General features: G+C 46.7%; 1 protein-coding gene across 1 annotated transcript in view; it reads right to left on the reverse strand.

The window, feature by feature from the left end:
- SMURF1 (SMAD specific E3 ubiquitin protein ligase 1) overlaps nt 1-21,982 on the reverse strand; it is a 103,257-nt gene continuing 81,275 nt past the window's right edge. The window contains exons 7-19 of the mRNA XM_012731637.1: nt 21,008-21,249; nt 20,233-20,317; nt 19,571-19,648; nt 18,535-18,681; nt 17,386-17,584; nt 15,840-15,943; nt 10,391-10,505; nt 8,875-9,053; nt 7,841-7,978; nt 6,998-7,118; nt 5,974-6,175; nt 4,322-4,406; nt 1-3,121 (exon numbers count right to left, since the gene is read on the reverse strand). Of these exons, the coding sequence (XP_012587091.1) occupies nt 3,022-3,121; nt 4,322-4,406; nt 5,974-6,175; nt 6,998-7,118; nt 7,841-7,978; nt 8,875-9,053; nt 10,391-10,505; nt 15,840-15,943; nt 17,386-17,584; nt 18,535-18,681; nt 19,571-19,648; nt 20,233-20,317; nt 21,008-21,249 (1,795 nt within the window). The 3' untranslated portion in view covers nt 1-3,021. The remainder of the gene's footprint in view (nt 3,122-4,321; nt 4,407-5,973; nt 6,176-6,997; nt 7,119-7,840; nt 7,979-8,874; nt 9,054-10,390; nt 10,506-15,839; nt 15,944-17,385; nt 17,585-18,534; nt 18,682-19,570; nt 19,649-20,232; nt 20,318-21,007; nt 21,250-21,982) is intronic.

Consider the following 21,982-nt stretch of genomic DNA (forward strand, 5'->3'; position numbering starts at 1 on the left):
TAAAGTTGTGAGTTTATTGCATATGTAACAAAATGAACCTGACCTCCCGGGTCCAGCCTGCTGTACAATCACTGTTTTTGTTTTGTGTTTCCAGCTGGTTCCATAACCACATTAAATAGAACTAGTATTTCTTTAAATACTTCTGATTTTGACATAAAACAGAACATTAGTGTACAACTTCCACAAAATAAATCAGCAATAAAAACAGTGGGAAGATAACAAGGATAGCAGCAACACTTAAAAACAAGACATTACAAAATAAATTAAAAAATACATTATAAAGTGGTTGAGAAACAAAAATAAACAAATTTTTAAAATTCATACTATGTTTCGGGAAGGCTGCACGTGGCGCACACCTGGCTGCGGGTGGGGCAGGGGAGCGTTTTCTCTGCAGAAGGCCACTCCTGACAGCTCAGGTTTGAGGACCACCCAACCTGAAGCACGCCCTGCGGTGGAGCGGGCTTGGGGGCCACACTTCCATCTAGCAAGGACATTCTCTCCTTCAGAAATCACGAGAGCTCGATTTACTGTCACCCCAAGCTGCAGACTGGCAGAGCAGTGGCTTGCTGCATCCCTGAGGGTCGGCTGATGACCGCTAGTGAGGCTAGTCTGAACGTGGGGCCCTGGAGCATCCGGCCGAGAGGTGAGGAGAGTGGGGGCGCTCTGGGTGGGATGCTGAGCAGGGCAATGGTGAGAGCGCGTGCACGCAGACCCACAATGGAGCAACTGGGGATTTTACCGTTTGCTTGCCACACGATGTTCTTTGGGGTGGCTTGAAAGGCCCAGCCACTGCTGATGTTACGGTTCTAGAAGCGCAGTGCTTCTAGAAAGGGCTGTTTGATCACAGTAAACTGCAGCTCTGGAAAACTTTCATGGCTTTCAGATGCCATGGTGACACTCACCGATGAGAGTCCCAGAAGCCAGCACAAGTGGTAAAGCAGAGACTCAGGCCTGGAGGAGCCCGACACCACCACCTGGACCTTGCTGAGGTGACCCCTGACACTCTAGAGCTGCGAGGCTGGCAGCTGCCGTTCCTAAGGCTCATTCTCCCCTCCCCCCCACCCTCACTCCTGACAGCAAAAAGGTAGTTTTAAAGATGCCGAATACATTTCTGTTTCAAAATCTTTTAAACTCTCGTTTCTTTCCTAGTGAACTGCAGGTCTGGCTCAGCACTACAGAAGCCAGGTGGTCCTTCCTATCTCACACTTAAGGGCCTCGCAGTTCTGATGCACGTTTGCTCCTCCTACCACTGAGGTTCAAGGCAGAGAGAAGACCTAACTGGGAAGAGGTGAGTATTACTCATTTCCCCACTCTTCCAGAGGAAGACTGGAGATAGTCCTTCAGAAGCCAGTTTCTACATAATACCAGCAAGCGTCCTGGCAAGTGAGGCACAGGATAAACCCAACTGGGGCAAGGCAGAACTTTCCAAAAACTAAGCCCACAACTTAGCCCAGACTTTATCCATTTGTAAATTTTCCTTCTGCAACAAATCCCACTTGACATCCCTTCTATCTTAACACCTGCTAAGTAGCTCGGAACCACAGCCAACAATTCAGGGCCCAAACTAGGCAAACCTCTTATCCTGGGAGAGATGTACTCCCTAAGATGGGTGAGAGGCAGAAGGTAAGTGCATCACCAAACCCACCACAGCCAAAAGGTGCTGTAACAGAAAGCACAGGCACATGTCATCCAGTGTGCCTTCCAGGCCCCTCTCACCCCATGGGTAGCTCCCAAACTCACTCAGAACTTGGCCACCAGTGAAATGTCTTGCTACAGTGTTACCCCCAAAACAAACAACAACAAAGAAACCAAATGCTGCTGCTGCAGTTTCACTGAAATCAACCCATCTTGATAAAATACTGTCTGAACCTTTGTGCAAATTGGAAAATGGTATTAGAAATTTAGGGTCCAGTCTTGCTTTGGCCTCACTCATCAGTCAGACACAGCTGGGCAGGTGACGCGAGTAGCAGCTGTTAGTGGAGACAAGCTGAATGAGTGGGGGTGGAACTGTGTCCTCCTGTGGCAGGTTTACGGCCACGCCTGCTTTCTGTGAAACAGTAACTGTGTGGGTTTAGGTCATGGAGGTTATCCAGGCCCCTTCCCAGTCTCCCGTTTAAGCTAGTCTGCACCAAGCCAGCAGCTGTAATCAGATTCTGTTTTGTTAGTTTAGCTTTGAGCAATCTCCGCATTAACAGCTGGTTAGTTTTCAAATGGCCCAAGTGATGCTCTTGGACGTGCGGTGCCAGAGCCTTCACGTGCTGCTTGGAGCCAAGGCTGGCTTTGGTCTGTTCTTCTGTAAGCTGGGTTATGTGGTGACTTCATTGGGAAAATATTTTGAACCGATGGATAATGCGGCAAAGAGGATTCTTAACAGGAAAGATTCTTCTCTATGCAAAACAAGTTTTTCAGGACACCCTGAAAAGAAATACCCTGGGCTTCCAATGAAGCTGCCCCGGTTCCTTTACCTTGCCAAAAGGGAAGCATGGTTTCGACCTGAGCCTCCCCAGGCATATCTTACACAGTTATCTTTTCAGTTGGAAATTAATCTGCTACCGGAGCAGGCTGCCAAAATAAGAAATTTGGAATTGGAGCTGCTGAACTCAAAAAATGGGCCTTTGAGATAGAACAGCTAGTGTAGCTGCTACCAGTCATGTGCCCTCAGCAAGCCACTCTCAGTTCCATAGCTGCGGCCAGTACCCTGGGCAGCGGCCCGGCATGGTGGTGTCGTTACCTCAGTCGTTTCCTGTGTGACCGAAGCCAAACGCTAAACCTGGCTGCATTTTATTGGATGGGTGATGGAAGGGGGTGGGAGCACTGTTATAAAAGAGGAAGGTATGGGTGGGAGCCACCAACCAAAGTCCCCCCACCCCCTCGCTCCCCCAAGGAAAAGGAGGGGAGATGACCGCTTTCCCTCGGGTTATCTAGGATTCCAGCGCCTCAGCCAGTCTTGCGGGAGGCGCAGAAAGCTGTATGCTTTGGGGCTGGTGGTCGTGAGCTAGATCTGTTGCTTTTGGTTGCTCTTCACTCCACAGCAAACCCACAGGTCTCCTCCACCGCCGTCAGCAGCTTCTCGTAGAGCTTCTCGTAAGACTCATAGGGCGGAATGTCGATCCTGTTAAAGCTGGGCGAAAGCAGGAGAGCATCAGTGCCGGCGTCGGGCCCTTGGTCCTGCCACGAGGACCGGGAGGCACAGGGCAGGTGTGCCCACCAGGTAGAGAGGGGAGCGTCTCATCATTCAGCTCGGGGGGGGGGGGTGTCTACTACCAAGATTTTCCAACACAGTAAAATTGAGATCTTTATAACAAAATTACTATGTACTGGTTCTGTCGGGACAAAGCTCTCAACTTCTATCTTGGAGAGAAACAACTTCTCTGGAGGTACCATCTATGCTGCCGCCATTCACCCAGGCTGGCCAGCAGTAGTGATTTGTTGATGGCTATTTGTTCCTCTGTGACTTGATCTAAGACGAAACTGGAACTGTCTGGAAAGTTTCCTCCAGAAACAAACGATAGTCAAATCCCTGATAGATGAAGTGAATATCAATTTCTGAAATAGTTGCATGAGGAAGTTAATTTCTATTGTTTGTGTAAAGAAAGGCACCTGGTAAGCTACTATTTCAACAAGTAAAATTGTGACCCATCAGGCACTGAGTAGTCTTCTAAAAGCCATGAAGAGCAGGTTGTAGATTAAAGAGAATGGGGCTCTAGCAGCACAAGACATTTTCTGTCTCCATTTCACTCAAAGCACTAAACTCCTCTGGGCCAGTCATGAGGACGCAGCTGCCAGCTGTCCACATGGCACCTTCCTGAATGGCCATGTGTGGGGGCTCCTGATCACAACCAGTTGCAATCAGGAACGTTCCCCTCACGGGATGTATCTCAGCCACCTCTGGAGCTGGTTCTGATCTGGAGGAGGCTGCTCTTCACAGCAGACAGTTCCAGGACAAAGTTTATGCAGAGACTTGATTTTTCAAAGCACAAACAAAACAATGCACTACAGATGTTATTTTAGTTAAAATGTTAGAAATATGTTTTTCTGTCATAGGGAAGATTCTACGAGGGAAAATGGGGCACTGAGAATGTCAAAGATCAACTGCAGTCTGCTGTACTGACAATGCAGGTGTGTGCACTCCCCGGCGAAGGAAGCCTGGGCCCAGCTGGCCACTAAAATACCAGCTTTAGCCACATCACGGTTTCACACAACAGACTTCTAGTAGCCCTCCCTGGTAACCGCCAGTGCTGCTGTGTCCTGCATGCTACCATCAGAAACTGAGCTTAGAAAAGTCCCCAGTGTCTGCAGGCTGCATAGCGCTCATGCTTACCAGGTGTGGGCCTTGGGAAGGTTGTCTGTGTTTGCATCGATCAAGTGGATGGTGAATAGCCGGGGCCCTGCGGCGCCTGTAGAACCTTACAGACAACATTCTAGTTAACGCACTTCAGAGGCAGAGCCTGGCCCCACTGCCAACCACACCCTCAGCCCAGGGGGCTGCTCTGCCAGAACCATGCAGCTCACATGGCAACTCAACCACCCCACTCCCCGCCCCTGGCCGTGATGCCATCCGTGGCCAATGAGCACTACCACCAGATTCCAGAAAGTCACTGGAACAGATGGAAGGGGACACTCTTGCTGCACGGGGATTTGAAGTATGAAAATCTGTAGATCACCAGTGGTGCATTTCTGAACAGAAATGTTGAGCAAGTGGGCCCAGAGTGTGGTAAGGAAGGCAGGAGACAGGAGATGGGCCCTCTCCAGGCAGAGGCAGTGGCCCCAAGGAATCATTCCTTTCCCTCCAAGAGGTCCTTAAAACAAGGAACCATCTATAGGGAATGTTCTATACCAGAAAAACATCTTTTGTAATATGCAAAATTAAATAAATATTCTTCACCTTAACTCTTTGCAGGTACCATTGCTACCAAGCAACGAAATCCCAAAATTTTATCAGTCAAAGGACCAGGAAGAAACCTGCAAGGACTTTCCCAGTGGGGCACAACTGACCACAAATCCCCTTCCATTACTTCATGAGACCCAAAAGCTCAGGTGTCTACAGCATTCCAGCCCTGAGTGAGCAAGAGCACAGGAGCCTGTCAGGCGATCCATGTGCACGGAGAGGAAGACACAGGCCCAGTGGATGGGCCTGCTGAGACTAGAGCAGGCTCCTCTCTCCTCAGAGCCTTAGGGCAGCACTGAGAACTGCTGGCAGAAGTTTAAGCAATATATCCATGGCACACTTGCAAAACCAATTCTTTCGCTCTTCAAGCTGCCACTTTGTCAATCAACTCTGTAGGGGAAGACAGGCATCAGATTGCACTGAACCCTTCCTTGCTCAGGACTTTCCAGTAAAAGGCCCCAGGCAGGCCACACCCTGACTGCTGTGTGAAAGGCTAGGCTGACCCAGCTGCCAAGTCCCATGGCTGACAGTTAGTGGGAAAGGTGGATTTGAGGGAAACATTCCCTCCTATGTACTTATAGATACATTCTTTCAACCTGGGGAAAGGATGGAGGAGCCTTGACAGTTGACTCTGGCCCCTGGGCAGGGAAAATAGCTTTTCCAGACTTCCAGCTATCAACCATATCTCCTCTGAGCCCTATGAGCTGCCTGCCTTTCCCACAGGTAATTCTGGGCCATCCCCTTGGAACTTGCCCCAGGGACACAAGGTGATTTTTCATGAGCAAGAAGAACAAGGCCACACAGACAGAAAAGGATGAATGGGCCTGACCAGACAAACCCTCAGCTTTCTGAAAGCAGTGCGGTGCCGGGGACTCATGTGCACTGCAGGACTACACGGCTTTGCGCTCCACAGGGAACCTGCACACCTGCGCCTCCTCAGCCCCTGCAGGTGAGCACCGCTGCAGTGCAGAGCATTTGTGAGGAAAGATGTGGGTCACACCGTTTCCTATTGGACCTTGACACGGCCTAGTAGACAGCACCCAGGCAGCGTGTAGAGCCAATAGCCCCGCCTCCACGTCAGTCACCTTGCAAGGCCTTGAAGCCTTGGAGAGGGACGCGAGTGGATCCGGTCACGAACTGCAGGAGCCTGGCCCTCCGTTCTTCATCGAAGGTCTCCACTGCTTGCCAGAACCACCTGACGATGTTGCTGTCGGCCACGCAGTGTTTCAGCCGAGTGTTGGATTTCCAGTCGTTCAAGTCTATCTTATCCAGGCCGCCTATTATCAACTGTGAGGTGTAGAATGGCCCGTTATTTTAAAAATGGAAAACCAATGTCAAGGTATGCCTCATAGGTTCCCAGTATATGAAAGGAGTTAAAAAACTGGGCTCACAAAACAAAGCAGTTATGCCTACATGTTTGGGTAAGAAAAAAGATTAAAAAAAGAACCCTGCCACTCCCCGGACCATGGTGCCCAGACACTGAGAGGACACAGTCTGTGTTATGGGTTTGCTCTCCTGCTTAAGTCTCGTGAGTCAGTTCTCTAATTAACAGAGCCGACTGTAAAGAGGCCACATCACAGTGACTGCCAGGGGAGCTTGGGTTTAAAGTGTGAAGGGAGGAGAATGCAGAAAGAGGCCTCCAGAGCTCCTGCTCTGCCAAGGAGGCCCCACTTGGCTCACACACTCCAGGAATCTCACTGTGGTGGAAGGATGGAACAGCAATGGTGAAACATGAATGAATCACTACATTCAATAGCCAGAATAAAAACAAAAAGTTGATGTGGGAGAATTTGGCTGTACACAAAACCATTTCTCCACCCAAAAGTTACTACACAGGAGAGAGGTCGGGAACTCCCTACTATAGAGGCAGATAAACCGGGAAACCCACAAACCACCTTAACCAATTCCCGAGAAGTATTTAGATTCAGTGCTACCAATGCTGTAAATCCCCCTTGCCATAAACTGGCACAAACACCAAATTCCCTGCTCTGTGAGCCCAACATACTCCCAGAGGTGCTAGCAGGCGGTATGGGCCTCACTGCGGCAGGTCAGGCCGGGAGAACACCCGTCGCATCCGCACCTCCCAGGCTCAGCCGGGAGAGCGCATACCTCTAGTTCCTTCTGGTCAAAGGGCTTCAATAAGTGTTGAGGGATGAGTTCATTAAATCCTTTCTGAAGAGCTAAGAACTGGGCTTCTATTCCTCTCATAAACCTCCAATTTACATATAACCTGAAAGAAAAATTCACAGGTTGGAAGCAATACCAAGCGGTCTGTGAAGAAACTGCTCTCCGTTCGCAGGCTCTGGCATCTGCTGGGCCAAACCAGGCCTCACCCCTAGAAGCCCACAAGGTGGCAGAGCTCGTCTGAGAACCAAGTCCATAATAAACCTTCTACATTCTGCTTCTTCGCTAATAGTAACAGAATTTAACCTGACCTGTTACAGCAACTGCCATAATTTAAAAGTGTATTTGAAAACACAATACAGGCCAGTGTGAGAACTGCACTGCCTGACAACTTGGGCATCACGTGACCATGTGTTTGAGTTTCCGTGTAAGTAATTAGTCATCTGCCTTAAGAGGCAAGAACACAGACTACAATGGAGTAGACATCCTTGAGACTGATCTCAAGGAAGCTTCTAGGTCTCCTCTGCTGTGCTCACCACTTCCACACCCAGAATCAAATGGTCCCTTGAAAATCCTCCCACTCCTAAGCTCTGACATCATTGTTCTCCCTTCTGCAGGTCAGCCCTGGCTACATCTCTGCTCCTGCAAGGGTGACTGCCACTGCTGAACCCAACAGTCTCTGGAAATCCCTCCTGTAAACATGAGTTTGGCCATAAACGTTGGCAGGGACAGGTAAACATCATACAGCAGAGGAACCTCAACCATCTAAACCTCCTCTCAGCAGTGCCCAGCGCAGTCCCAGAACTGCCCCATGGGAACCACCATTACCGGACATATTCTTTTTTGTTCTCCTCTGTGACAGGAACATTTCTACCATTGGGTTTCAATTCATGCTGAAGAATCCGCCCGAAAGCATTGTGTTCCACACAGAATGTATGGTCCAGCACAGGGGTGATATCGTTCTCTCTGTGAAGTTATGACAGAAGAGGGGTGTGGGTTATAGTGTTGCCACGACAGGCGGTGAACAGGACAGGGTGAGCGTGAGAGAGAGCCTCAGGAGCACAGAGCTCAGGTTGGGCAGGAGGGTGCAGCTCCAGTTCCACATATCCATGCCTATGATTTTATAAGACACAGCAACCTGACTGCTTTGTGAACTAACTCTACGGGCAGAAAGGCAGGACTCACGCAGAGGCAACAGCCAAATGCATCAGTTCAAACAATAAAGGTACTTGAAAGTTAACACTGGCTCCTTAATCTGCCATGTTTCTGGAAACCGGGTGGATGATTTTCTAAAGGTAAAATGCCCAAACCCCTGCAAATGGCCACTTCAAGTTGGGACATGTGAAATGATGGTGCCATCAGAAGGCAGAATGCATCACAATCTGACCCCAGACAGTTTGTCAGCCTGTCATCCCTTTGCTGGAGCCCGGATCTCTCTCTTCTCTGTGGAACTGGCTCATTCACAGGGAGCCACGCCAGTTACAGTCTACCATGGAATTTGTGCCTGTGGCAGTTAACATTTCCAGGACAGTTCCAAACAAAGGTGACTAAATATTAACTGGGGATAAACTAGAGTATCAAAAACTACCTACCGGATCTGGGGGTTAACATTTGTGATCAGACACTATTAATTCAAGGGAACAACAAAAGAAACTGGCCAGATATCATGAGGAAAGTTAAGTCGGTTAAGTACTTTTTAAAGGTCTACTTATAGGTTTATGGTTGTGAGACAGTATCTTCATTGTTTTTCTTCAATTTCATATCTATCTCCAAAATATTCCCACAGGCATTGGTACCACCCAAATGTATTGGCAGACATGCACATGAATTTTCAACCAATCAAATGTTGAATCAATACTTACAGTATCCACACTAAGCTCTTATGTAGTTCTGGGTCCACTGATTCCAGATCTGACAGCTGGATGGGTTTCCCCAGTAGCTGCTTGTAAAAGGGAACCGTGAAGCCCCCATTTATGTAGTGTCCGTGGAACACAGCCAGACCCATGATCCGACCCACAAAATGGAAGTAAGACAGATGGTCCTGTAGGGGCACCAGAAAACATAAATGCATGAGAAAAATGGCCCCAGCGCGGCTATCTTGTGCTACCCATTCGCAAGTTACTTGGGAGAACCAAGCCACCGGCAGCCAAGTGCACGCAGCAACTCACTTGTGACTAAGTGAAAGGCAAGTGCTCAGCTGAGTTTTAGAACATGTCTTCTGGACAGACTATCTGAATGACATTTCATAGGCTCTTAGTTCAAATACCTTCTCAGAACTGCTCCGTGACTTGCTGGGCTCAGTGCAAAATGAAAATGTAGAACCCATCTACAAAAATCACTGAGACTTTCAACATGGTCACAGTTGAGAAACCAAGTCTGCACCTGCACAGGTCCCACGTCTAGGAAGCCCTCCCCTTGCTTTAAAGGGAATAAAGAACAGCAGGCAGTCCGCCTTCCTACTTTGCCATCTCTCCCCGAACCTTCAGGAAAGGGGAGAAATCTAACAAACATAAAGAAAATAAAAAAATTTTTTTGGATTGTTCACATTTAAAACCAGAGCTATTCTGGTTTTCAACTAGGGAACCTCACATTTCTGCTTTCAGATCAGATTCATTACCAGAGAATTTCCATACTGGTGAAAGACTATCGTATGTGAATGTGTGAATGCTTATCAAAGCATGGCCCTGCCTCACTTGAGGGGCCACATACAAGGTGCTAACTACAGGACATGGGTCCCTGGAAAGCCCCCACTCATCCACTGCCCAACTGCTTATTCCTCATTTCTACAGCAAGCAGCTAGGTCAATTCTGGGCCAATTAATGGAATATTCCAATTTACTGGACAGAAGATGGTCTTTGCAACCTGCTTCTCAGAGTAACAGTACCAATAAATACAGTCATCATACACACATTCCCTCAAATTAGGTGCTTTGGGTTTATAAGTAGCTCAATTTCACCCTTGTTCCCCATGAAAGCAACACACCCAACAATCCCAATCATTGAAAATACAGGATTGAGGCCCTCCTGGTAGCGCAGTGGGATAAAGCACAGCACCATGAAGCTATCGGCAGCCACTACAGCACAAGTTCAATCCCCAGCCAGGGAGTGACCCATATGGCAGAGCAGACCTCTCCTGCCTCACCCGCTGTTCCCCTCAGCAGTGTACTTCAACGATCTGCCTGTTCTGCTCCCCTCTTTCTCTCTGGTGAATCCTCACCCCCGTACCTCTGGCCTGTACCCCAGTTCTTGTATACATAAAATAAGTCTATAAAAAAAGAAAATACAGGATTGAAATCAATCATCGTAGTCCAGTTGTCTGTCTTTGAGTAAGTCTACAAACTAACTTCCCTTCCCTACCTCTTTTTTCATCAATACTTACAGGGTTGATTGAAGAGTCTGGGTTGATTTGCAACATGTAAATATTGTCTGTTGAATACTGGAAGAGTCCATAGTATGGATTCAACATTTCATGGCACAACAAATAAAGCCACTCCCTGGAAACAACAATTAAAAAAGACATATTTTATCTTTTAAAAGTATCTAGTTGTGGGTCTTAACAAAAGGATGAATTCACTATGCCCTAGAAAGGCAAAATAAAGTGAAATGCGCAACTGGTAAGGACACCTGGTTCTGAGAAACTGATTTTTCAGACTGGACAAATAAGCCTAATGAAGTAAAACTTGCTTTTGGTAGGATCAGAAATGACTCTTCTGGCCAAAATACCAACAACTCTGAAGTTGAGAAAGACTGGGTTTGGTTAGAATTCCTGTCCCCTCAGCATTTTAGTATTCTCTGCTACTTTACAAAGATCAAAATTTCAGGTGTTATTCATGATGTGGTTAAAAAAAAAAACAGTAAGAGCCCACTGGAATTAAAAAGTGTACATACATACACAAAGCAAAAAGTACATACTTACAGCACGGAAAAGATGGGAAGGATTTATACTAACAAGGTGACAATAGTTAACTCCAGAATGATGAGCCATTTTATGTTTTTTCTTTTGTTGATTCTAGATTCTACTGTAACTTATTAACATTTATAAAAGGAAAAAACATTTCATAGTGTAGGGAGATCACTGCTGGGTAATTTCCTATCCAATTGAATCCTTTTTTAAGATTTATTTATTCATACAGAATTGGGGTGTAAGCCAGAGGTGCAGGGGTGGTGAGAGGTTTCAAAGACAGAGTGGGGAGCAGAACAGGCAGACCGACAAAGTACACTGCTGAGGGGAGCAGGGGGTGTGTCAGGAGAGGCCTGGCGCACCATGTGGGTCATCTCCAGGGCCGGGGATGGAACTTGCACTGAAGCAGCTACGGCCAGCTTGCACTGCTGAGTCCTAACCCATTGGCCACAAGGGAGGGCCCTGAATCCTTACATTTTAACAATCATTTTCATCATTTTAAAATGTAGTTTAAAATTTAAAAATATTCTGAGTAGTTTTAAAATCTTGATGGAGAACATGTAATTTCTGAATTCCTCTGTGTGAATCAACACCAAGTCACAAAAAGCACTCTCAGTAGAATCTGTATGACTCAGTTGCTATGAGTGCTCTGTGATCGCCCCAGGGGAAGGGACCCTTTAAAAGCAGCTGTGGCAATTTGACGAGTAATCTTTTACTCATTCTACTCAAAATTCCTTTCAAATGCATTTATCTTATTAATATAGCAACCACAATTTTTATTCTGGAATTTCTTACTCTTTCAAATAGAACATACATAGTATTGAGAAAGGACAAGCATAGATGCAAACCAATCTGTCCATGAAAATGAGGAGAATAAGCAAAAAATAGTCAGAAAAAACTAAGTAATCAAAAGAACAGAAAGGAGCTGCCGGAGATGAGACTCCAAATCTTAGAAAGCCTCTTTACTAGAAAGGCAAACTTCCCCAGTTAAAATACTTTGATCAACCCCAAGTTTTGGAGTTTGGATTTAAGAAGAATTGTTTCCATAAAAGTCAAGACCCACACTGTCAAGACAGAGTACGATTAAAATACAAGCAAACATTCTGAGCGGTGGACAAGGTGTATTAGGTGTGTTCTGGAAGTGGTAAGAGAAGAGCTCATTACGCAGGCACGAGAGAGAAGTGGCTCAGGGTCAAACTCTGGGGAAATTGTGCAGATGGATCCTCAGCGACTAGACAATGAGCCCGCACCGGTGAAACGCATCTCTCCCGCCTCTCCCGCTCTCCCAGGCAGACACAGACATTTAGGGGAAGAATCTGAGCACAAAGTAACAGGTCAGATGCCCGAGCAGGGCTCGCAGCTGTTCACTGCAGTGTCCTGTGCGTCCAGGGCGTCACACAGGCCTACCTCCACGAGGAAGTCTTTTTAGTCATACTTGTATTCATTCCTTTTTTATCTGCGTGAATTAAAATCAACGTATTGCTTTTGCAAAAAATAAATGCAATGCATCTAATTGTGAAGAATAAGAACAAATGCAGTATTTTCTCAGTGAGGTTTCAATGCAGGCAAGAGAACAGTCTGTGCACAAAGGGATTTAATTGGGCTTTACAAAATCCTTGGGAAAGTGGAGCCCAGTCCTGGACTGGTGCTCAGGGGCCACCAGGGAGCAGGAAGCTGCAGCTGTTACTGGAAGTACCTCTGCCACCGCCACAGGTGTTGCCCACCGGCAAGTATTTTTTTTAAAGATTTATTTATTTATTCGTACAGAACTGGGGTACAGGCCAGAGATAGAGAGGGCAAGAGGATTCACCAGAGACAAAGCGGGGAGCAGAACAGGCAGATCGACGAAGTACACTGCTGAGGGGAGCAGCGGGCGGGTCAGGAGAGGTCTGCCATGCCATGTGGTCACCTCCCAGGCAGGCGGGGATCAAACCCATGCGGAAGTGGCTTAAGCTTCTTTGTGTTGTGCTTTAACCCGCTGCGGGGCGGGCCACCTGCAAGTATTTTTAAGAGTGGCTCACCCTGTGGAAGCTTTGACAGCTCTGGGAAATGCAGAAGAAACAGAACTCCTACCAAGTCAAATAGCTGTGCGCCTAGGAACATATATACAGTGCCAGACATGCAGAGAAAGGGTACACTGAGACAGTTTGAGACATGAACATGTGAGAAATCCTGAGATTACAAAAGAAAAGGCAAAGAAGATAAAATGGAAGTAGTTTAGTCAAGCCATGAGGACAAATATGAATGACTAAGTAGGAAGATTCTCATAGGAAAAGGGGGACAGGAAACTTAGACCTGTTGCCAGGAAATGGAATTAGTGTTATCAAGAGCAAAGAGAATCTACATTTACCAAGAGAAAGATCATTTCTAGACTCAAGATAAACAGATCAAGGAGCTTAAAAGGAAAGTATTTCTAGTGGAGAAGCAGTTCCAAAGTAAGCTCCCAGTTAAGGAAAAGCGCTTTTCCACACTCCTTGCTCTAGATGGGTCCAAGAGTAGCAGGAGCAGGGGATGAGGAAAAGGAGAGGGTGGGAATGGGAACAGGTTAGGAAAACACTGCAGTTCAAGGCCAAAGGACAAGGGACAGAGGGCAACAGAGTCAGGGCAGGGCACTACCCTGAGTGCGGTGCTGTGAGGGCTGGGGTACACTGTGAGGATTGGGGTGCACTGGCTCTGGTGGGAGATGAAGCCACAACCTGGGCAGAGGAGTTGAGGGAAGGGAAGGACTGGGAAGCCACGCCAGGGAAATCAAACATCCAGGTAAGTCTAAGGAGCTTTAAAAATGTCAAAGAAGATGAGGGGAGCTGAGGGCACACAGGAAGCAGGAAGTAAACATTGGCACGCTCAGCACGAAGTAGGTATTTAAGGCCACAGAACCTGGTGAGCCAGCAGGGAGTGCACAGGAGGCACTGAGCTCCAAGGCCGGCTGCTGCTCCAAGTAAGAGAAAGAAGCGCTGGCAAAGGGGCCCGGCAGTGAGGAAGCCCAGGGGAGGGTGTCCTTGCAGTCAAGGAGTAGCCTACAAGTCTGCCAGACCAGGCGAGACACACCAGGAGTCATCACTGGGTTTGGGGAGGTGGAGGTCACAGGAGGCTGGTCATGAAGGGCAGAAAAGCAGCTGGAAATGGGCTCCAGAGTAAGCGAGGATGGGGAAGGACGCAGGCGAGGGTTGCACTTCTCTTGAAGGGCTTGCCATGAAGACGACAGCAGAGGAAACAGGATGATGACTGAGAGCTCAGTATTCTTGAACAAATTCTTTGTCCTGGAATTTCTACTTGTTTTCCTTGCTTGCCTTTACCACCTCTGTAAAGCTCAGGCAAGAAGGGGTGTGGGTCCAGGGAAGGCTGTGGGGTGAGGAGGGGGCCGAGTGTCTGTTCTTTCAGGAAGGGCCGAGTCACTGGGCATAACAGTAGAAGCAAAAGGGGCTCCCGTGTAAGGATGCGGGGAAGGCTGGCCCTCGGGCGTGGCCAGGCAAGTGCAGTGAATGGAAAGACAAGCAAGAGAGCAGCGCCGGGGTGAGGAGGACGCAGGGACAGCAGGAGCAATGCTGAAAGGCCACAGAGCTATGGGTGGCCCTCCAGGGCACAGTAACTTCTGGTGAAGAAGTGACTAAAATCAGGCTGTCGTCAGGTCACTGGCAGGTGTCATAGGTAACAATGTCCTTAAGAATTTTGAAATTAACAGGGTAATAGGGGAAAAAACCTAGTTAAAAAAAATTATTGGGAAAACTAGAATGTGTGCAGAGGGGTCACTGTAGAATAGCAAGTAGCCCCTTAGTGAGCAGTATTTACGCCATAATATACAAAGTATGTAGATCATTGACTTTAATGGGTAATAGGTAGACAAGAGACTTATTTATTAGTAAATTCTGGTTACAGAAGAGAATATAAGTCTTCAATCTTGACAAACAATATAAAATATTACAGGTAGAATATGAGAGGTTAAAAGTGAAAGGAGGGCCCTCCCTGGTGGCGCAGCGGGTTAAAGCACAGCACTAAGAAGCTAAAGCTACTTCAGCGTGAGTTCAATCCCTGCCTGCCCCAGAGGTGACCACATGGCGCAGCAGACCTCTCCTGACCCACCCGCTGCTCCCCTCAGCAGTGCACTCTGTGGATCTGCCTGTTCTGCTACCCGCTCTGTCTCTGGTGAAGCCTCTCACCACCCGTGTGCCTCTGGCCTGTACCCCAGTTCTGTAAGCATAAATAAATCTTTTTTAAAAAGTCAGGAGTATTAATACGCTTAAGAAAAAGAGGGATTGAGAGAGAACTTCTCTGATTGATGAACAAAAAAGTGGTGAAAACACATGCAAAGTTACAAAGAACATGACAGCACTAATATTATTGATCCCACTGAACTGGGAAGGGCACTATGAAATTACAGCCTCCTCATCACCATTATCCAGCCCCTCTGTATCCATGACTACAAATCATGTAATCAAGAGAATATCTGAACTTGACCAACCAATCCAGTAATATAAAGGTATCTATTATCTTAGTAGCTGAAAGAGCAACGAAGCCATTGTCTCAAAGATGCAAAGATTAACTTTTCATTATTCTACTTTTAAAATCAATTCATGAATAATTTTGACCAAAATTCCAATTTCACAAATTAATTCCCTTTGACATAAACACAGTTTACATACTTTTCTCTCACCCATGAGATTCCTGTAATGAGAAAAGCAAAGCTGCCTTCCATATTAACTTCAGGAGCAGTTCAGTCATGGCTCAGGTTCACATTAATTCCAGCTTTACAAGGAGCAAACAGTGATGATCACGCATGTCCTGACTGGCTGTGGCACAGCATTCTCAGCCTAAGGCTCTCCAGAGTCCTGACTGCTCTGGGACAAACGCCGGCAGGGGGCGTTTTTCTCAAGCTTCCCGGCTCTGCTGGCCCCACTCTGCAGCCCCAGGGACCTGGCCAGCGTCTCACCTTGCCACCCCTCCGTAATCCAGGCCTTCTTCTCCTCGAAATTTCACCATCAGCCGTTTTTTCAAGTCTTTGGGTCGCATCTTCATTATCTGACGATAAGACTCCTGCATAGCAAAGCAAAAATTTCAGTGAAGAACTGCTCTTAGTCTTAAAGTTACAAACAGCGATGAAGGGTATGTTATTTTGAAGAATTACAAATGACGAAAGCCCTGCTGACAGAGCCTGGGTGAAAATAAGCTTTCCTTCAAAACGGAGCTTTCTCCTGTGCCTAGCCAGCCTTTATTTGGCATCTAGGATATTGCTGCTGCCATCATTTTTTTCCTCCACTGTTTCTCCCTCAGAAACAGCCACAAAACACATACCACCAAGTGACACGGTCCCTAAAGGAAATAGTTGTTTATTTTGAGCACATTCATCAATAACATCCTCACTAGAGCTGACTTTCTCTACATAATTAATTTGATATAACCTATAAACAATATACATTTTCACAAAAGGAATGCATCACTGTAATAAAATGGAGAGTAAAAATCTGCACCAGCTTTTATATCTGAAGTAAAAAACGATTCACATTGAGTCAAAAAGCAAAATAAGTCAAAGACAGAAAGTAGCTTACAGAAAACACAGCCTAATGCGGCCTCGGGGTGTTTTAAGGGGCAGTAGCTAAATGTCTGTAGGTATTTGCATTGATAAGGCGCTTAAGAATCTTTTCGTGCTTTAAATTTAATGTAACTCAAACTTTACTATCCCAAGAGGACACAAGGACATTGATGGGAAATGATCTGGCAGTAAAATGTCAATAATTCAGTTCTTCTCCACCCTTGGCAACAATTTAAGATGTTCCACGGGCAAAACGGAGCAAGCGCATGAGCTGACCCAGACGTGCAGGGCCACCGCGCTGGCGCAACACGGTGCTGGCTGGTCTTCAGGGCAGTGCGCTGTGGAGCTGTGCCAGGCTCCCTTCCTGCAGCAGGGTCTCTTGGCCTCCGTGCTGCAGCCCCTCAGGACCTGAGGTCAGTCCTCGTGCAGTCTCATGTTATCACTTCTGCAGTGACCCCACAAAGGCGGGCAGGCGTAGCCCCAACCTTATGATCTCCTCTCCTGAGGAGAGGCTCCTATCTACGGCCCTGATCCCCCAGGGTTGCCGTGTAAGGGAGAGAACCAAGAGACAAGAGGGCTGGCTACTTTGACACTCAGCTTCTCTGAGAAGGCAGTGCCCTGGGTGAAACCCTGTGCAAGGCATCACTGGTTCTGAGGCCCCGCGCACACTACCAGAATAAAATGCACAATGCAAATAAGGGGGTCTACCATACCGTGGAGTACTAGTTTCTGTACAAAGCTCTAGGTTTTCATCTCAGAAGCCACCTGGCTTTTAAACTTTTACCACAGGAGGAGTCAACGTCCTCTCTACGTGGCCTTTGGTCCTAAGAAGCCCTGCCTTTTACTGAGTGATAAAGTCAATACCTGAAATACCAGACAGAATGCACATTTTATTCACAGGGATGAACATTCTACACCTGACTACTAGCTGCACTAAATTCTATACCTCAAATATTTCTTCTCTGGATACTTCGATGCGGCAATGACCAGCTTGTGGTTGCTGAAGTGAAAGTTCATGTCTGAGGACCTTCAGCTTCTGGACTAAATCTCTTTCATATCTCTGGGCAGGAAGCTCCTCATCCTCTACAGAGCCCTCACTGGGCAGTGGCAGCGGTTGGCTGGGCTCCTTTAGTTGGCACTGGTGACTTGGAAACAGAAGCATCAAAGTCATTCCAGAGGCAGCAAGTGCTAAGGGGCTATAGGCAATGCCCCCCCACACCAAAAGGACTGAGAAGAGAGTTCCTTACACAGAATAGTTTCCCGCAACAGACAGAACTATGTACAGAGATATTTAAAACTTGCCAATGGCCACTAGTAGCTTAAAGAGATACCCCAATTCCAAGCAATGGCTTATCTCATATATTATCGCTGCTATAAATAGATATTGCAAATATTTATCAAGTATCTATTAAGTTTCTATGAGCCAGATCAAGACACTATTAGATGTTTCTTGGTGACAACTGGAGTTGATGTGAAAAGCTCTCAGAGCGGCCTGTAGTTGAGGGGGTAGAATGCTCAAGGGCAAACAACTCAAATAAAGTCTAATGTCACCAGTCCTCCTTTTCAAAACCACGGGATTTCTAAGCCTGCTCATTGTGAGCAAAATCCAATAAAATCAAAGGACCAGGAGTAGAAGCGGGATGAAGTGGCATTTGTCCTATTCAAGGTTTGCCACTAATGTCAACAATTAAAGATGCTATTTGGGCTCTTATGTTCTGAGAACAAAACAAACTTGGGACACGGACTATGAAGTAGGAGTGACGGGACATGAACAGGCAGTGGCAGCGACTGAGCAAAAGCTCATTTCGCTGCTTCTCACTCCAGGGGCTGCCACTCCATCTGAGCACCGCTGGTAGCAGCTTCTTTTGTGCTCCTGCCCAACGTGCCTCCTCAGTGCCTGGGCTGCAAGCAAGGATAGTTTGGACATGCACCTGGCCTTGCTACTGCTCACAGTTAAAGAGTTTAAAACATGCAACTGTTCTCCAAATAGGTATTACTTTCCAATAACAAGTAATGCAGTAGAAAAACCAAGCATTAGTAGAAAACTGAGTTATAAACAGAAAAAGTCAACAGAGATTATAAAAGTCTTTCTTACTTCATGATGTGGTGTAACCTTGGGTCTGTAAACTGGGTTGTTCGGTTATTATGATCTACAAAATATATCCTCCCAGAAACGGTACTTCTGACTTCCCAACCTGGTGGCAGTGGTCCAAGTTCATCACAATTCACACTGTTAAGGTCTCTACCAAAATGGAAGATACATAGAAGTTTGTCCATCTGAGTAAGGAGGCATAAGAGCAAAATTTTGTCGAGAAGAACCACAGGGGCCTCTTATCAAGGCAGCCATGTCCCAGTTTGGCTAAGAGGGACTGTCATGGTGCTACTTACGCCAAACCCCCACTGATTCCAGGCCTCTGGGCTACAATTGGCAACAAAATCCAATAGATAAAACTAGAACTCTCAGAGCCTATAACCATAATATGGAACATGGTCTGCCAGGGCAACAGAGAGATGCAGAGGGCCAGAACAGTAGGAAGTACCTGAGTGCTGCTGGAAAACAGTCTGAATTCACAAATTAAGTGTTCAAGGTCAGAAAGGTTTCTTCACTGGAAAGTTCCCAGCTGACCTAAGTTTTTCTTAAAGCTAAAGAGGATGTATTCACACACATTTGAAATCTCACAATTCTAAACAGCTGCAGTGGAACAGGACTCCTCATGGTGAGTTGGCTTTTCGTTAAGCAAGTGTTTCTAATTCAAACCTCTTGATTAATATTTCAATACAAGCCACAGTCCTGTGGGAGTACAGCATTACTGACCAAGATGCTCTTCTAATTAGCACAAAAGTCTGACATTTCTAAAAGTGGGTAAAGAGACACCTCATTCATTTGCAGGTATTTCCACTCTAATTATAGCTATTGAATTGTAAATCGAACATAGACTGGGAAAATCAAAGACAGGAAGCTTATTCTCAGATGAAACAAATTATGAACAAAAAGGAAATGAGCATTACTAAAAATGTTATTAGGTAGTAATGCTATTCTAAAACAAAAATAAAAATTTAAAGGAAAGTAAAACAAAGCAAAAAATAGAAACTTAACTCCATTATGGGGTGGGGGAGGGGGTCTCTCTGACCTGGGCTCAGCTGTATGGCCTTGCAGAAGGAATTCGTATAGAAAAGCTTCATCTCCCCCAGGAATGGTCCCCAAGGGACTGAGGCAATAGGGACAGTAAAGTAGAAGAGAAAAAGGGTAATAGCGTCTTTATATTTCTTTTTTAACTTTTTTATTATGGAAAATTTTAAGCATATAAAAAAGTAGAGAGACCATAATGAATACCCAACTTAAACATTCTCATTTTCAGGCTGATTCACTGCCCCCACCCCAATTATATGAATCAAACCCGAGACAAGGTATCATTTCATCCCTCAGTGTTCTTAGCTTAAAACGAAAGCAGTGCATCACGAAGGGCTTATTGGATTTCCAAATAAGAGCACAGTTGATTATCTAGGGGCTGGGACGGCATATTTCTTCACCATACGATCTAATTTCAAGATCCAGGCAACGTTTCTAAAGGCCCACTTAGTTCCAGCGGCTGCCACTCTGGCAGGCAGAGAGTCTGGGAGACAGGTGAGCTGGGCCTCCCACCAGCTCCAGAGCTGTGACCCCTGTGATGACCTCTCTGTGCTGCCATCCTCCAACTTTACACAAAGCTAAGGGGCACTATATCCACAAGTGGGCATGCAGGCAAGTGCTGGAGAAGTCGGCTGTGTCTTTGAGGGCTTTCAGAAAACCTACCTTGGTATCCTGGGGTCATGCCATGTGCTAACTCCAGTCTGGGTGTGCAAAAAGTAAACCTGCCCCTGCACTGTTGTTCTCTGCTCTGTACAAGAAAATGAGGGATTTAATCAGTTCATTCATTTCCAAGGAGTGTTCAACCAGCCCTGTAAGCAGGGAGTCTAAGCGCCCCTCCAACATTCTCTTACCATCACTGAGAAAAAGCTCTGAAAGGGCAGAGGCGGCTTCCCAAGGTCAGGGCCTGCCTTTCTCCACTCTGCCCTGGGAGGCAGCACCCACCGCCTCTGGTGGCCACAGTCCTAGCTGGGATGCTCCAAGTGTATCTACCACCTCAGTATGAGTCTGAACTCTGTCATCTCCACATGCTCTTTTAGAATAACCTGTACCACTCAGTTCCACTCCTCCTCCACTCTGTCTCCCTCTCTGTGATTACGATGACGCCTTCATTCTTACCCCGCCGTCCTTTCCTCATTCTAGCCACAGAACACACAAATCCCCTCACAGAGCTCACACATTGCCTCGGTTTTCTTTGGTGTTCATTTGCCTAAAATGTTCACAAAAGTGCTAAACTGGGAGATGGAGCAACAGCTGACAACTTCATGATGAGCAAGATTTAGCACCGTCTTTTTCTGGCTACTTGCCCTTCCACGGACGCTACACGCACACAGAGGCGCTGCGCGCTGCAGCAGCTAAGGCACTACTACAGGCCCAGGGGGACCGCTCCTCCGCTCCTGCACCCCGCAGATGGCACACGGGCTGCCGGCTGAGTTCTCACCGTAGCCTTCAGGCAATTCTGGTGACTGGTGGCCATGGGGTCGGTTCTGAGGCGTCTGCAGTGACCCTCGAATCTCAGGGTTTCGCAGTCGCTGTGTCTGAAGTCTTTGATCTTGGCTTGGGGACTCCACAAACCTGCAGTTCCCTCCACCAGCAGCAGCACCAGTGCTGTCTGTGTAAGGGGCGGGCTCCTCCATGAAGCAGCTGAGGGGCCTCCCAGGCCCAGAGTCTTCATACACGGTCCTGCAGGAGGGAAACGCACACAAGGGCACAGGCTGAGTACATGTGCCTCACATTCCGACGTGACCTTCTCACATCCGTTTACTTTGCTTTTCTTGAAGAATTCAGTGTCCCCAGTGCTTATTTCTAAAATGTGCCCCATCCTATTTAATAGACTTTTTCAGAGGACAAAGGAAGCCACATCTACAGGGCCATCAAGGCCAGCTGTGAGGTTTCATCCTCAGGGAAGCGCTGAATAATGGGGAAAACCAATAGTGCACTATATGGAGCTTCTGAAAGGAGATTTCACAGACTTAATTTTAAATCAAATCTACTTTTCTTGTTATGTTATTTGACCACAGAACCCCTGGTTACACAGAAAACATAAGACTAAGACTAAACATAAGACTCTCTAACATGAAATCTTTGCCCCAGACAATCTTCTAGAAATTTGCCTTAAGAAGCTATTTTCTCTAAGAAGCAAACACATTTTACATTGAAGATATTCAAATATACACAAGTTGGGAGACTAATACAGTCAGCCCTCTCCCCCCCCCACCCCCCCCACCCGCAGGCCTATCATCCAGCTCCAGAAATGAGCACTACATGGCTACTCTTCCAATTCCTCCCCTCTGCTGGCTTATTCTAAAACCACTGTGTCATTTCATCCTTAAATATTTCAGCATGTATCTCTAGAAGATAGAGACTTTCCCTATTAATATAACTTTAAAATGTACATTAATTTTTTAACACCATC

This window comes from Condylura cristata, unplaced genomic scaffold (genome assembly GCF_000260355.1).
Source record: "Condylura cristata isolate star-nosed mole 26May11 unplaced genomic scaffold, ConCri1.0 scaffold00032, whole genome shotgun sequence".
Taxonomy (NCBI): domain Eukaryota; kingdom Metazoa; phylum Chordata; class Mammalia; order Eulipotyphla; family Talpidae; genus Condylura; species Condylura cristata.